At 36.1% G+C, this 16946-nt stretch overlaps 1 protein-coding gene and 1 long non-coding RNA gene across 3 annotated transcripts; one reads left to right on the forward strand and one right to left on the reverse strand.

The window, feature by feature from the left end:
* The first annotated feature begins 437 nt into the window (after window positions 1–437).
* LOC133712775 (uncharacterized) lies at window positions 438–1565 on the forward strand. The gene is made up of 2 exons (XR_009847604.1): window positions 438–681; window positions 1252–1565. It is a non-coding gene; the product is annotated as an uncharacterized LOC133712775 (long non-coding RNA).
* Window positions 1566–2985: 1420 nt separating this feature from the next.
* On the reverse strand, window positions 2986–8020 carry LOC133710333 (uncharacterized). 2 transcript variants are annotated; one of them, XM_062136378.1, is made up of 11 exons: window positions 7766–8020; window positions 7573–7667; window positions 7425–7489; window positions 7195–7238; window positions 6772–6849; window positions 6405–6558; window positions 5581–5751; window positions 4178–4240; window positions 3985–4097; window positions 3314–3341; window positions 2986–3083 (listed from the first exon to the last, which is right to left on the reverse strand). In XM_062136378.1, exons 1-9 carry the CDS (start codon window positions 7900–7902, stop codon window positions 3987–3989), a joined length of 918 nt encoding a protein of 305 aa, XP_061992362.1. In that variant the 5' UTR covers window positions 7903–8020; the 3' UTR covers window positions 2986–3083; window positions 3314–3341; window positions 3985–3986. The 2 variants fall into 2 exon arrangements, with proteins under 2 accessions (XP_061992362.1, XP_061992361.1); XM_062136377.1 differs by having other exon boundaries at window positions 2986–3341; window positions 7766–8019.
* Window positions 8021–16946: the final 8926 nt, after the last annotated feature.

Raw genomic sequence — 16946 nt, forward strand, 5'->3', positions numbered from 1 at the left:
GGATATTAAGGATGAAAATAGACTGTTTGCCTATGTCGGTTTTACTTTATTTTAATTATAGTCATGTATTATAAACAAAACACTACAATTGATCCGCATGCAAAGCAAAAAAATGTTAAAAATTGACTACTACTCTCTTGTTTACACATATTTTAACATATAATATAAAGTCGATGAAGATAAAAAAAATAAAAAACAAAAAAAAAGGGACAGAAACCGACACAGAAAACCCCAAAAGCCAGATCCTAGCAAGATGGAGGGAGAGCTAGTTTAATTTTAATTTTGTAGAAGTGTGAAAAGCACTGGTGATTGGTGGGTGGCTCCTTGTGCTATAAGATAAAAGGGGCCTGGGGCTGGGGAGAGGGGTTTGACAAGGACATGGCACCAAGAGCAAAATGTGATAGGCATGATTGGCCTGCAAGGGAGAGTGTAAAATTTGTAGTCTTAGCAATCAAATAGTGATGACTTTAGAAAACTTCACCCTTGTCTAAGCAATACCTACAGTTTATCTTTCATCTTATAGCTCTTCTTGTCTAGCTACAAGTGTCTCTCATTATTAATATCTCAATTCCCAATTGTTTCATGAGCCACACCCACTTCTCCAAATGGGTGGGTGGCTTCACTCGCTCTTCTCTCCTTTGAAGAAGCTCTGGTTTCGCCTCCATTCTGCTCAAAAGAAAAGTAAGTCCTCCTTATCATACTGATCAATTACTCCAAAACCTGCATTTTCTCTCTTAAAGTTTGCATATTCAAGACAACCCTGTGTTTTCCACCCTACTTTATGGTCTGTCTGAAGCTCTTTAATTGCTTCAAACTTTCCCTAACACACACACACACAAAACACTCATTTCATTCCCCCACTTGGTGAGTCTTCATTTCCCACATTAGTATCCTTGCAAGCATTCTTCATATCCCAGATGCACATTTTAATCGGTGGATGCCAAAAATTGGTTCGACAAAAGATGAAGAAATCCTCCATTCTCTACTTCCCTATACAAAAATCCCTCTTCAACCTTACAAAGGGGTCATTCATCTTCCTAAGCTAAAGCCAGTTACACCACTGAGTCATATAATCTTTTACTAATTAGTAAAATCTCCAAGTTGGAGAAGAAGAGGTGAACCGCGCAAATATCAATATTCGAATACTAGGATGAACCATTCTTCGCATCAACTATATTGCTGCTGCATCTGCATAATTTGTTTATAACTTTATGTCTAATAATTATTTTCTGTGTTTGTTTGATTTTGCAGGAAGAGGGATATACATTCTGTATGAGGATGTAAAATCATGCCCCTACGAGGATGTGCATGTTTTGTGGTCGATACTAGTGGAGTCACATACACATACATTGCCTTCTTTGCCAGCTCCTAAAGCTTGAAGGCTGTGTACGACAGATTCCCAGCTTCCACGTATACAGTATTTATACATGTATTTTAATACTCTGTGTTCAATGTAAAAAGGTGTTTTCCTACTTTTTTGGTTCTTAATTTACCTGTAAATGTATTGCACTAAAATATGGCTTTCATATATATAGGAGTTTTCGTGTGGTTCCCAATCTGATTTAGTCTTTTCTTCCACATAATTAAACAGATTGCTAGTACACTTTCAGAAGTCTTATCTGAATCTTTATGTTGAGGTTAACCACAAAATTAGACCAAGTTTATTCATTCTCTTCTTGCTAAAAAATACCCTTAATGATCAGAACTATGTTTTAGGTCCATCTTTAAGGTCAATCTTTGCACAAAAATAGGTTCCGGTACAAAATGGTAATGAAACGACTAAATGATTTTTAAGCCGATCGAATTTCCGCATGCAAAACTCTGAAATGAGACTTAAAAATCAATTCTTGTCCATGAGAATGGAGGTTATTAATGTTAACTATACTTTTCTCATTTGAGATTTGTCTTGGAAGAAAAAGTATCGTATGCTTAGAACAAAAGTTGCAAAGATAGGCAAAACCAAAGGTCGTTGTTTTCTATTTCTACCTTGTATGGTTGCTTTTGTTGTTTTGTCTATTTCAGCGGTTGCCCACGTTTTGTCTCAGTAGTTTGTCCATGGAAGAATGGATGGGAAACCCACATGATTTACATGGCTTAAACCCCTTTGTCTTGGCAAAAGAAGATAATCATATAGTTTATCATCCCTTTGCCAAAAAATAGTTTATCATCCCAATCTTTAATAATGTGACTTCCTCGAATTGGTTCTAAAAAAAGCATAAAAAGCAGTCAACAACTTTTGAGGTGTTACTGTCTTAAATTTGAAATGGGGGTATCGTGGCATGCCTTAGAAAGCAATCAACAAATGGACAAATACATATAACTAACTCTTTTGTAAGAAATTACTAGATTTTGATCAAAAAGAAAATATTTGAATCAAACCTGAGGTACTATATTAACAAAATATCAATATTGATAAAGATATTTTTGATAGAATTATAATAATAAACCTCATGAAACTCTGAGACAAATATGAGTGAACCTTACAATGCAATAACATTACTGATATACTTATAATAAGGTCAGTTTCTTATAACGATTTGCCAGTTTCATGTATTTGTAGACTAACTTAAAACTAAACCAACATAGTCTACCACTACGTAGAGAAAGTTGATATTTATATACGAATCATATATTAACAAACCAACAAATGCTTCCTTACAAATTGAATAAGAAGTGCCATACTTCATTATTTTATGTATGATTCAAGTCTTGATGAAAATGCTTAGAGTAGGGATTAAATATACAGTAGCGACTAAAGCAGGGGACACCTGGTGAAAGTAGGGATTAAATATACAGTAGAACAATTACTAAATTTCATCATATCTTTCAAAACGGAGGGCTAATGTAACTTCAACACGTTTTATACTTTTATATGAGGTAGGTGTGACACGCCTTTGAAAGTTCTAATTCTTATTATAGTCATTGAAATTACTATAACGACACACAGGAATTTCATTTAGAAAGAAATGGTAAAACTCCGAGTCGTATGACATAAAGGATGGGTTCCAAGCTTTCACCACCAACCCAAATTAATCTGGTTCTGATTTCTTCTGAGGGACTTGATTGAGATTACAATATTTCAGCTGTAGTCATTTATAACATTATGAGATGAATGACATGAATTGCTACCAGAATCATTTATAGATTAATAATACCACTGATACAGAATAGGGGTTCCTGTGTATCACTATAACAAGAGGTACAGAAGACCCTTCAATGAAGTGTTGAATATATTAGACAACTGAAACCCTGTGACTCTGAATGAATGCAGGGGAACAGTAACCAGTAATCCAGAAAATTAGGGTAGCCGCACCTGATTTTGAAGAATCCTTTTACAAATCCTGCACAAATGAGGATTTCTGTTTTTAAATGACGACTAAAATACCAAATCATAATGGCTCTTGCAATTGCCAAAACAGTGAGACCTTAGCAAGCAGTACTGAGAACTTTGCAAGCAGTACTGAGAAATAAAGTGACACTTAGATTGGAAAGGTGATTAATATCAGCCCTTCAATAAATAGAATTCTTTCAACTTCTATGACAAAGGTGCAGAGAACAGGTTTGAGTCATACAACTAACAGTTTTTGTAGAAGAATGCTGTTAAAAAGAAATAAATATATTAAAGAAACTGAAACCAGTGCAGCCTATCCCCAAAACTTAGTACATAAACTGTGTATTCTCCCCTGAAAAACTTGGAAAGTTCTGTCAGTCAATACTGAAACCAGTACAGCCTATATCCAAAACTTGGTACACTTGCCATTTATTCATCCTCAAAGGGATAAAATCACAAACGACTAAATATGATTTTGATGCAAATTGTATATTGAATATTGTCATCGTTTTCAATTAAAACCATGTGAAGAGCAATATGAAACTAATGCATGAAGTGCATCAAACGGAACCAGGTAATGCGTGTAGCACAACCTTGCTGAAAGTTAAACTCATAAGACAATATAGTGATATACTAACAACATGCTCAAGTACCTTTATAGGGCAGATGAAGAGGAGAGCTCAGCCACATTTGGAAGCCACTCTTTTAAGTAGGTGCTGCAATCTACATCAGCATTAGAGAAGGCACCTAGAGGAGTGATAGTAATCTGCATAGGAATCATGCATACCAAATTAGTATAACGATGCGCTCTAGAAATACTTATACATAAATTGGAAAGATGCATACATATCCTTCTTTAACACATTTGTGGTCGGTATCATCATCAGTATCATGTTGGAAACCAGTTACCTACAAAATTGAAAAGAAAATCGTCATGAACATAATGCGTTCAAAATTCTGTCATGCACATAAAGTCAACTACAATCATGGGTTTCATCATAAACAAGGAAGCGGAGAAGCTGACCCCAACAATCAACTAGAAAATCCTTGGGGTGTGATTGATAACCCATTAATGTGTTGAAAATGATCATAATGCATCACAATTAAGTAATTCATGTATTGAGAAGAAAGTAGATAAAATGTACCAGATGCTGGTCAAATATTAAAGCATGTTATTATATCATCCTTAAGCTTTATCTAAATTATTATCATGCCAAATATTACAAACCTACTATCGTTGTTGCAAGAACCACACTAATGTCATTATTACCACCTCGGGTATATCCATAAACATGGGCTTCACTATCGCCATCACCATCACCATCACCATCATATTCATCACCGAAATCACTTATTATTGACCTTTTTGTTTAGTCACAAGTTATAACAAAAACCAGTTTTCCATCAACATTACCTGACTACAATTATTTTTAAAGTATTAACCACAAAGAATACTTGATTCAGTTCTAAGTTTTTCAGAATTAATAATCCAGCATTTGAGTCTTAGTGCTAAACAATTTCGACGCCTAAAACTTTAGCATTTGCATTAGAGCTAAAATTTTAGTTGTATCAAAATGCCCTTGGCCACCCTGAAAACCCAGCCTTTAGGGGAGGTAGGTTGCTATCCTAGACATTCAAAGAAAGCTAAAATCATTACTTTAATTCTTTCTAAACGGGATAGCAAAGAAGCATCACATGTGCCTGCAGCCAACCACAAAAAATTGATTATACTCATAAAATTAATTGAAACTTGTGGTAACCAGAACAGAGTAAGAACACCCCTCACGAACATCTTTTATAAATCTGTGAGTCGCTGGAAAGATGTGTAATAGCCTGATTTTTAGGAAAAATCCCAAAAAGAAAAAATTTGGGTGTTGTTTCAGATTAGTTGGAACCAAAGAACACAGCCTAAGCCTCAAAAGTGACACAAAACACACACTTCTTATTCTCTAATTCCTTCATCAACTTTTGTACAATATCTGTCTTACATATCTAGCCAACAGCACTAATGACAGGTTGCAATGAAATACACAGTTTTTAACGATAAGGAGGTAGACAACAGATATCACAGGACAATCATAAAAAAGGAAAAAAGATCTATTGCTCTTAGCCCCAACAATATATGGCAGCAGAAATGCAATGTCCCAGTCATAGGGACAGGAAACCAGAACAATTTTATTCAACAGAACAAAAAAAAAAGCATGGAAAAAAATAGAATACAATGCAAAAAGATACGAAGAACTATCCACCTCTCTTGAGAACAAAGGATCTTCTTTTGGCGTAGTTGCTGTATCAATTCCAGTAGATGTTGCTGAATCTTTCTCCATTTCCATTGATGACAACATTTTTGGCATCTTCGAAGTAACTTGCATCCACCTCATTTTGATTATACTGTTACCCTGCTTAGTCAGCTTATACCCCTATTCAAGCTCAACAAAAGAAAAAAAAAACCACATTAAAAATCTGTTAAGAAAATCACAAGTATGTTGAGGGAATATATAATGCATAATAATAAGGTAAACAGATTTAAGTATTTTAGAATGACGGCATGGAACAGGGTGCTAATTGCTTTTAAAAATGCCATAGACAATGTGCATAAAGAATGCAGTAGCCTCCTCCAATATGCTACTCCATTAATTCATATAGTAAAAAAGATGACAGACCTTATCAACTTCACTAGAGTAGATAAAATTTATACAAACAGCCAGCCAACTCCACAAATCTTGGACTGAAATGGAGTCAAAGAAAAGCAAAGAAAGAGAAGCTACTGACATAATGTACTGCTGCAGTGAAATATTCTTGAGATGTATCTCCATGCACAAATACCACTGTGCTTAATTGTACTTGCAAAATGATACCCCATTTCCAACCCCAAATGTTTAAACTTCAAAAGCTGCTTGCCTTAACCAAGATTTACAGTCATTAATCTTTATCCAATCAATTATTGAGCTTATAGTATAGAAAATTTTACTTTAGTTCACAAAGACAAGTATATTGGACAGGTAATAAAGAGGAAGGTCACTGTGTTGATTGTTGAATATTTACCAGAGACAGCATGTATCCTGGAATTTACCTTATGAGTAGCAACGTTTGTTGGCAGATCTACATTCAAAAAACATCTTTGAGGAAAGGTTTGATTTTTTATTTCCACGAGTATTGCATTTATGATAGGTAAGCAAGCCTCGGCAGCAAGTGTGAAGTCATTAATGTGACTCTTGCCTTCAACCCTGAAAGGCCAGTGCTCAGCATAGTACTATAGAAGATCAAAAGAAGCAAGCATATGACAACTTAACAAGTTTTGCAAAAACAAAACACCTGCCACAACAGTTTGAAAAGTTCAAAGTTTGAAAGAGTCGGCATCCATTTACATAGAAGAAATGAAAACAATACTATTTGAAATTTAACAAAACCATATTTACCCCTCAAACATGCATACATACCAATCATATGATACAGAGAGAGCAGGTACACCATTAAAGAAAGCTTCTCGAGCGCCAGCCACAGTACCAGAGTAAACACTATATTTCCAAAAAAAAAAGATCCTGTCAATAATGTTAAACAGCCAGACATAGAGCAGTTCGATTGCGAGGAGCAAACACATTGTGTGTTCTTGAGACTTTATCAACATATAATACTCTAAAATCGTTTGCCTTTTGGGGTAAAATTGCATCCTTGTGAGAAGATGCCATTACTTTATTGGTGTTCAAGAAATATAAAGATGATTACTTTAGTTTGACTGACCCTAATTTCACCTGGGTGTCCATGACCTCATTTCTTCCCAACAACAAAATAACAGGATACACTAAAAAAGCTGGTGTAGTTTACATTATTGAGGATAAAGAAACAAGAGAAAAATTACATACATGTGATAACCACAGTTGCTGCCCTTGTTTATGCCGCTGATCACCTAAGTAGCATCACAAAAAAAACCAAACATAAAAGATAAAATTAAACTAAGCAATAGTGCTAAACATATAAAAACTATTATTCCCTGTCACACGAAACTAGCAAACAAACAAAAGTTACAAAACAACACAAAAGAAACAAAATTGTGATCGGTGGCACTACGGAGATGAAAATTGAGCCGAGTTACCAAGTCAGGAACTGAAGGAAAAAGCGCTTTAGAAACACCCAAAGAAGCACAATCAGCTGGAGACCCTGAAAATCGATTCTGCTTTTACGTTGGCGTTTAGTTACAAAAACCCAGAAAAAGAAATTCAGTAATATGATATATTTGGTACCAGAAACAGCAAAAGCCGTTGCTCCGGCGATGTCAACTTGTTTGGCGGCAATCGGACGACGCCAAGTGATGCAGTGACTCACAGCAGAGTTTTCCCTGCAAACCCAGTTTTGTTGTGATGAGAAAAAAACGAAGTTTTGAAAGTTTGAGAGAGGAGGAAGAGTGGTTTTTGGTGGGTGGATGTGAAGACGTACGAGTCGGGAGCGCAGACGAGAACACTGTAGCGATTGGTGGAGACGAGGACGTGGACGAGGGCAAGAAGTCCAGGGCCGTCGATTCCGTCGTCGTTGGTGATCATCAGGGTGGGCTTGTCGGAGTTGCTGATTGCCATTGTTATTTGGTTCGGGTGTCGTGAATCAACTGATCAAGTTGGTACTTGGTACTTACCGGGAATTTGGACGAGACACGAGAGTGGTGGGAGAGACGGGGTTTTAAAGTGTGTGGCAGGACCAGACCCACCATGTAACGTGAAACATTATTATTATACCCCATTAGGCTTTGTTGGGTTCGCCGAACCAACTTAGAAAGTACAATGTTTTTTTTTTTTTTTTTTTTTTTTTGATCAGATAAAACAAATGCTACAATTAGTCTTTCGCGAGTCGAACTCACAACTTCCCACTACTTTCAAAGAGGAGACTATGCCACTGGACCAAATAGTACTGGACAAGTACATTGTTGTTGTTTCTAATAGGAAAGAGGAAGGGAAAATAAATTTGAGTTTTTGTCCATTTACCTCAAATTTTTGCCACTTATCTCATTAAGTGTTTTTTAATTCCCCCTTACTCAAAACACTCTAAGGAAGTCTTCCCTAATACCCCATAAAGTTTTTTTTTTGTTTTTTTTTTTTTAATACAATTTTACCCTCACCCATGTGTTACTTAGAGAGAGAGAGAGAGAAACTATAAGAGACTTCGCCGGAGCTCCGTCACCGGTCGCTAGATTCCAGTCACCGGTCGCCAGATTCCAGTCATCGCTCACCTGCCAACTTTCATCGGATTCCGGTAGCCGGATTCCCGTCATCGGCCACCGCCGACCGGATTTTCCTGAAAACCTCGCCGGAAGTCCCCAAAGAGGTCGTCGGAGATCTCATAAGTCACCGGAAAAGTTTATTGCCCCCAATACACCTCTATTGCCCTCCAATAGACGTTTCGATCACCGAAATGGGAACTAATCTTCCTAAACTTAGATAAATAAAACTTTTGATTGAAGAAAAAAAAAAAGAGATTACATCAATTCAAAAAGTCTATTGCCCCCCAATACAATTTTTTTTTTTTTTTCCTTCTTGGATTTCTGGCTTTCTGCCCACAATCTAAAAAAAAAAAAAAGCTCTCTGCTTTCTTGCGCTTTGAGAATATTGAAACAAGCTGCTCATCCTTCAATTCTTCATCCCTATCAAGCCACATCCAGCCCAATTCGTTGGCGCTAACCTGTTGGACTTTCTATTTGCTGCTCAGGACACCTTCACATCGTCGCTGCTGTGGGCGGTGGCGTCGCTCGACTCGCACCCGGAGGTTCTGGCCAAGGTCCGGGAACTGATCACGGCGGACCAGCTGGCGCGGATGAGGTGAGGTCATGAGGTACCGCGCTCCGATAGGGTTTTGTTATGTTCAGCTTCTCTCTTCCCAACCTCCTCTGCCGTCAAAACTCAAAACACATCTTCCCATCGATCAATCTCTCATGTGTCTTCAAAACTCGATTTCGTCGCTCCTCCGCCACACGCCCCAAACCCAAAGCATTCCCGGACCCCAGCTTCTTCAACCTCCTTTCGTACTTGGTAAGCTCCTCATCAGAACCGCTCTCCACATCTTCCTTGTTTTTCCTCCTCCCAGCATATATTATCCCATTCGTGGACTTGATATTTGTGATCTTGATATTTGTGGACTGAGATTTTCCGTTTTATGGTTGTCTAGGTATCTGTCTATGTGTACTTGTTTATTGCATTTGGATTTGTGGGAGTTTTGGTTTTGGGGTTGTTTGTGAATTCACTTTCGTGGACTTTTTTTAATGGATCTGATGAATGGATTTTATGGATATTCCTAATAAATGATAAAACTGAAACCACATAAAAAGAAGTTCGGATGGAGTTCGATTCAATACGGTTGAGGGTGTGTATTTGCTTCCTCTGTAAGGTACTAAGCTTGTTGTAATCGAAATCTCTTGATATATTCTATGTTTGTTTTCTCTAAATTGTTCAGATTCCATCTGAAGTTCTGTAATCTTCTGTGTATAATGTGAGTGCTTAATGGAGTGTTCTGTTTTGTGTTTGTCTTCACAGTGACAACACAATAGGTGTTTGTCTTCAGTGAATCAAACTCACTGTAAGTCCTCTCCTTCTCCATTTTCCCCAAATTTACAGTATATTGTTGTTGCAAGCTTCGATTCACAGCGCTTCTTATTGTTTGTCTCCTCTAAAGTTCTTAATTTTCCCCATATGCGTCACCTACAGAACAAGTAGCAACATATCGAAACAACTAGCTTCGGCCCTGTTTCTAGAGTTGGTCAATTTGTGGTATTTTGGGTACCAAATTTCTGCACACAGAGACGGGGTAAGTAGGATTCTCACACTTTTCAATTCAATTCCAGTTCCTCCAATTATTTCACCTTTTGATTTCATTTCTTTGATTATGATGCTACCTGGGTATTTTTTTTTGGCTACTAGTTCTTTTATATGTATATATTTCAACCTTTGCATACTAGTGTGAAATTGATATATTCTGGTCCCTAGCTCTTTATTGAATCTTATTGGTGCTTGTAGGAGAACGTTTAGATTGGTCAGAATACCCACGTTCCTTGTGAAGTAAATTTAAGCAGCTTTGCCTTTGTGTGTTTAAATTCAAGATGGCTAAAAAGGGGTTACGGGGTTAATAAATAAAACTGAGGTTATAGAACTAGTTAGTACATATGCAAGAATATTCAAGCCTTTCCTCTTCACTAGCTGTGGTCATACATCATACTGCATATATCTATGAACTACAAACCTAGTCACTATCCTTGAAAAGCTAAATTTGTCCACTTTTGTCACCTTTGTGCATTTACTCTGAATTCAATCATGCACTCTTATTTCTTAATCTAATCATTTTACATCTAGGAAGCTTGACGTGGTATGATTATATTGAGTTTTGGGAAGTTTCCCAGATACAATAAATATGATCGACAATTCTACCTTAAAGATTTACAGCATTTTTTGACTTTTGATCATCATATTCTACTTGGTTTGTATTTTTTTTTTTTCCTTTTGAAATAAGCAAAGATATCCAGGACTGGATTCTCTGCCTGCTCTCTGATGGATATGATGCTGAAGTGTTTATGTTAATGTACGATCATCAAGGTTCTAGTTATTTTTCACCATCAAGATGGAGTTCTGCATCAGCATTCAAAACCATTTAAAAACTCTTTATGTGACGATGACTAACAGTCGTAGTTTCAGAAGTCTACTAAGAGTTTATGACAGCTGAGGATTCCCAGAGATTGCAAGTTCGAGAAGCATTTAAGTGAAACAGACCTTTTGATTAATGAGGAAGCGGGATGTATTATTGAACTAGTAATATATGGTGCTGATGAAGTTGTCTTAGCTGTTAGATTTCATTGTATACTAGACAATGAAATTGAATAGGACTTGTAAACTGGCATTGTGACAATTACCATGGTTATCAGTATCATTTAAATTAACCTATTATCGTCGAGTATCATTTGCTTTCTTGTTTCTAAGCTCCCTTTAAGCATCAGCTAATGTTATATGATCATTGCGTTCCAACTGATGTATGCTTCGGCTGTGTTTTTCTTTTTCTTCATATGGAACTTTACTTTTGTGTGCTGCCAATATTAGTACAAGGATTTGACTTCTTATATCAAAGTAATATATCAATGTATGTATGTTGTTGTAGTAAAATTTCATATAGTTACTTTGTGGAACCTACAATAGTTGCTCACATGGTAAGTGGGTGAAGAAATTGACTGCTTAATTTATCGATTGAACTGAAAGTAAAGTCCTTTGCTTTATGAAAGGAAATCAGGAATGTAAAAAAAATAAATTGGATCTTCAAGGCTAGCTAGGAAAGCAAATTCTAAGAGAGGCACGATATATCCAATCACCAATGTGGTGCGAAAGTTGATTTTGATTCAAGGCATAAAAGAAAATATTTAGTGTATGAACTTATCAAAATCCAAACAAATCTTACTAATACAATAGATTAGAATCTGTATAAATCCATATGGAGTTAAAATAATCCGTGGATTCTGTAGAATTCACGAGAATCCACGGATTATAAGAAGTCAGACAGAATCATTTAAAATCTAGATTGAATACACCCCCCTAAATTTTTTTCTCCCAGAATTACACAAATAATAACTTATAATCTTTTATTTTGTGTAATAGTAAAACATAATATGCATATTGAAGAGTTAAAATAAATCTTTTATTCGGTCCAACCAAGGGTACAAGAATAATATATGAGAAATTTTTTTATTTGGTATAGTTACATAATCAAAGAACAAAATTATGTATTTTCGAAGCATATCTTAGCATGTATGTCCATTTTAGTAGCTAGCCAAAATGACTTTCTAGCTATTTTAGCTAAAATTTAACTAAAAAATGGATAGCATTACTAAAGATGCTCTAATGGGGGTATATATATGGCTGAGAGAATATGAGTGGCCTAGAATGTGCACGTGCAGTGTGCATGAGGAAGAGAAGAAAAAAAATCTAGTGAGAGGCTGCCATGTGTAGGCGTGTAATTGGTCCAAAACAATTAAACAAACAATCAAGGGTTGATTGTTGTACGTCATGGTCATGGCTGAAGCACTTAGTTAATTAATCAAATCATTGACTAATTAATTAAGCCACTGATTAATCCATGAATTGTTTTTTTTTTTCTTTTTCTTTTTCTTCCTCCGGTCTCAAGGCACATTGGGAGGCATTATCTTGAAATACCCGGAATCGGCTTCCTTGCTCATGTAGACTATGATTGTCTGCAATAAACTATTTCGTCTTTTTGTCAGAAACTCCATTTTACACAATTTTCCACAATTTTCTCTCGATTTCCGCAATTTCACATATTTACTACAAAATAAAGAAAAAAAGATTAATACATTACAATTGGCTCAATGATTAACCTAATTCATGTGTTTAGGATGTAATTACGCGCATAAAAATGCGTGTAATCACATAATTAACAAACTACATTTTATGTCACTCAGACTCTCCAGCACGACTCTCTCTCTCTCTCTCTCTCCGATGGCGTCGAACTCCGACATCACCTCCGGCGTGGCGTCAAACTCCGACATCACGACCTTGGACGACATGCGGCGATGGCGTCCAAGCCTGAAGCTCCGGCCTGAGCTACCGGAGTCAAACTCAGTCTCTCTCTCTCTCTCTCTCTCTCTCTCTCTCTCTCTCTCTCTCTCTCTCACCCCCCCCCCCTCCGGTCGCTCCCTCCTCGTCGTAGTCGGAAAGACGATACCTCCCCCATCGAGCCAGACTCCCTCGCCGATCCCCGCTCCTCCTCCTCCAGCCACCACTTCTTCGCTGACCACAGCTTCGAAGTCGACGACTTCTCCGCCGACGATGACGGCGGTTCCACTCCCAAGTACTCCTCCGCCACAGCGATTAGTCGAACACCTCGAACTACAGGTCCACCAGTAGCATTCGAGAGCTTGATCTCATCCCCTCCGATCTCAATGTCGCCGACTGGATATCGCCGAGATTGGAGAAGCTGCCCAGGGCACCTTGCTGGAAGCCGAGATTGGCGTCCTGGACTGACCGGACATGCGAGGGAGGGAGTGAGAATTTCGATTTGTTGACTTGGGTGCCCAAATCAGAATTTTTTTTAAGTAATGTAGCAGAAGGAAAGGAAAAAAAACTGAATGTTTATTGGAGGGCAATAGACTTTTTGAATTGATATAATCTCTTCATTTTTTTTCTTTAATCAAAATTTTATTTGTCTAAGTTTAGGAAGATTATTTCCCATTCCCGCAACCGAAGGTTATATTGGGGGGCAATAGACGTCTATTGGGGGGCAATAAAGGTTTATTGCCCCTCTATTGGGGGGGCAATAGACGTCTATTAGGGGGCAATAAACCTCTATTGCCCCTTTATTGGGGAGCAATAGACGTCTATTGGGGGCAATAAAGGTTTTTAGAAAATTCTGGTGGGCGGAGGTCGGTGATCGGATTCCGGCGAAAGTTGGCTGGAATCCAGCGACCGGTGACCGGAATCCGGCGGCCTGCGACCGGTTCCGGCGAAGTCTCCTATAGTTTCTCTCTCTTCCATTCTCCCTCCCTCTCTCTCTCTCTCTCTCTCTCTCTCTAAGCAACAAAGAGGTGAGGGTAAAATAGTATTAAAAAAAAATAAAAAAATCTTAATGGGGTATTAGGGAAGACCTCCTTAGAGTGTTTTGGGTAGGGCTGTCAATTCCGACACGACCCGATAACACGAATCGAAACCCGCACGAAATAAAGCGGGTTGAACTCGCACGATTAAAAAGCGGGTCAGCCGTGGGTCAACCCGCCATGACCCATTTAATAAATGGGTCGGCCACGGGTCAACCCTCCAACACGAAGTGAACCCGTATAACCCGATTATGCTATACTTATTTTTGAAATTTTGGACGTTGTTTTGAAATTTTGGACGTTGGGAGTATTTGATCATAGGATTTGATAATTTGAAATATTTTGCTTTATAATTATTAGATTTAATTATTTATGAATATATAAAATTAGGATTAATTTCAGTTTACCCCCTTGAGGTTTGGGGGTGTCATCATTTCACCTCCTCTACTTTCAATTTTGATTTTTTACCCCCCAAACTTTCCAATTTCAATCAATCGTGTCCAATTTCTCCTATTCCGTCCAAATTGGACGTTAACTCTGACCTTTGAGGGCTAAAATGGTCATTTCAAGATAAAAATAAATAAATTATAAAAAAAATTCCTTTTTTTTTTTTTTTTTTTTTTCCTGTTTCTTAGTTTTTTTTTTAATTAATTTTTTTTAAAAAAATTTGTCTTCAACCTATACACCACAAGTTATAATAGGTTTATAAAAACAAAAAAATATTCTAGGTAGTTGAAAGCCGCTCGCTGGTCTACGATATTTGTGATATATCTCCGATAAAGTGAAGAATTTTAGGATATATCCTCAATAAAGTGAAGAAATATATGTAAAAAATAATTTTACACTTTATCTGTAAATAAATATCTGTAAAAAATAATTTTACACTTTATCTGTAAATAAATATCTGTAAAAAATGATTTTACACACTCGCTGGTCTACGATATTTGTGATATATCTCTGATAAAGTGAAGAATTTTAGGATATATCCCCAATAATATGAAGAAATATCTGTAAAAAATAATTTTACACTTTATCTGTAAATAAATATCTGTAAAAAATGATTTTACACAGATATTTCTTCACTTTATTGGGGATATACAAATATTTACAGATAAAGTGTAAAATCATTTTTTACAGATATTTCTTCACTTTATTGGGGATATATCCTAAAATTCTTCACTTTATTGGATATATATCACAAATATCGTAGACCAAAAATGATTTTACACAGATATTTATTTACATATAAAGTGTAAAATTATTTTTTACAGATATTTCTTCACTTTGTTGGGGATATATCCTAAAATTCTTCACTTTATCGGAGATATATCACAAATATCGTAGACCAGCGAGCGACTTTCAACCACCTAGAGTATTTTTTTTGTTTTTATAAACCTATTATAACTTGTGGTGTATAGGTTGAAGACAAAATAAAAAAAAAACAAAATAAAAAAACGAAGCAACAAAAAAAAAAACGAAAAAACAGAAGAATTTTTTATTTATTTATTTATTATTTTTAGTTTTTTTTTTGTCTTGAAATGACCATTTTAGCCCTCAAAGGTCAGAGTTAACTTCCAATTTGGACGGAATAGGAGAAATTGGACACGGCTGATTGAAATTGGAAAGTTTAGGGGGTAAAAAATTAAAATTGAAAGTAGAGAAGGTGAAATGATGACACCCCCAAACCTTAGGGGGGTAAACTGTAATTAATCCAGAAAATTATTTATATTCTTCGTCTTGTGGAGTTTTTAGTGAATTTAATCAATTTATGCATTTTTTTAGTTAAATGGGTTTATTAACCCTTAAATGGATCATTTTATCTAACACGACACGACCTATTTGTTAAATGAGTTAAGCGGGTTGGAAACGGGTAATCCGTTTAATAAATAGGTTGAGTTTGGGTTTAAATTTTTGACACGATTATTAAATGGGTTGGGTTTGGGTTTGTATCTTGCGACATGACAAATACCTTAACCCGACACGACCCATTGACAGCCCTAGTTTTGGGTAAGAGGGAATTAAAAAAACTTAATGAGGTAAGTGGGAAAAAAAATCTCTAAAAATGGAGTAAATTGACAAAAACCCCAAAGAAACGATCCTGTTATTTCTCATGAATTGCCTTTTTTTTATTCTTAAATGTATATATTCCTCCTTTATTGAATGGCCAAAATGCTTGACCTCATACCAAAGTGGAAAGGACCAAAAGAAATTGACCGGAGAAGAAAGGCCGGCCAGTGCGTGGTGATTCCTTTTGGGGGAATAATTTGGGCACCGAATAATGTTGGAATGTCACTTTAGCCCTGTTGCATTAATTTGCAACTTCTGCTGCGTATAATTGTTTCTTTTATCCAATTCCGGATTCAACTTTTCAAGATTTTATTATTAAGATTCAAATTTTTGCACTTGTCAACATGAATTCACACACTCTAAACTCAATTATTATTAATAATTGAGCTGCACAAACAGATTGATTAATTCCAGTTCAACAAAGATTGCTTCTGCCACTTCTTCCTTCATTCTGACCAAAAGGGATGCTGAGATCTTTTTGCCGACATCCATACTAAACTATATTCTATTTTAGTCTTGAGTTCGAGTCCTTATATTCTATTTTAGTCTTGAGTGCATATAGATTTCTCATTTATAAATGAAAAATTATGTCATTATCGTATAATTCATGATCAGCCGTAATTTTAAGATAATTGTCCAAAAACTAAAATATTAATTTGAAAAACAATTAGTAGTTATTTGATTACAAGTATTTTTCATTTTAATTTTATATGATAAAACACGCTGAATTGCATGTTTTCGAGACTCGAGCGTTGAACCACATTATAAGTGATGTATGTTTGCTTCAAGCATGTCTAGATTCAATATGGGGTACACATATTTTTTTTTTAAAAAGAAATCGTCAAGCTTTATATAGAATACAAAAAATTTACTACCTAAGTTTCCTCACCTTTTTAACATTAAGCTTATGGAAAAGTTCCAAAGCAAAAAACAATCAAAATCAACTCGAAACAATTTTTACTCTATAACATTACTCTAAGT

Source organism: Rosa rugosa, chromosome 5 (assembly GCF_958449725.1).
Source record: "Rosa rugosa chromosome 5, drRosRugo1.1, whole genome shotgun sequence".
Taxonomy (NCBI): Eukaryota; Viridiplantae; Streptophyta; class Magnoliopsida; order Rosales; family Rosaceae; genus Rosa; species Rosa rugosa.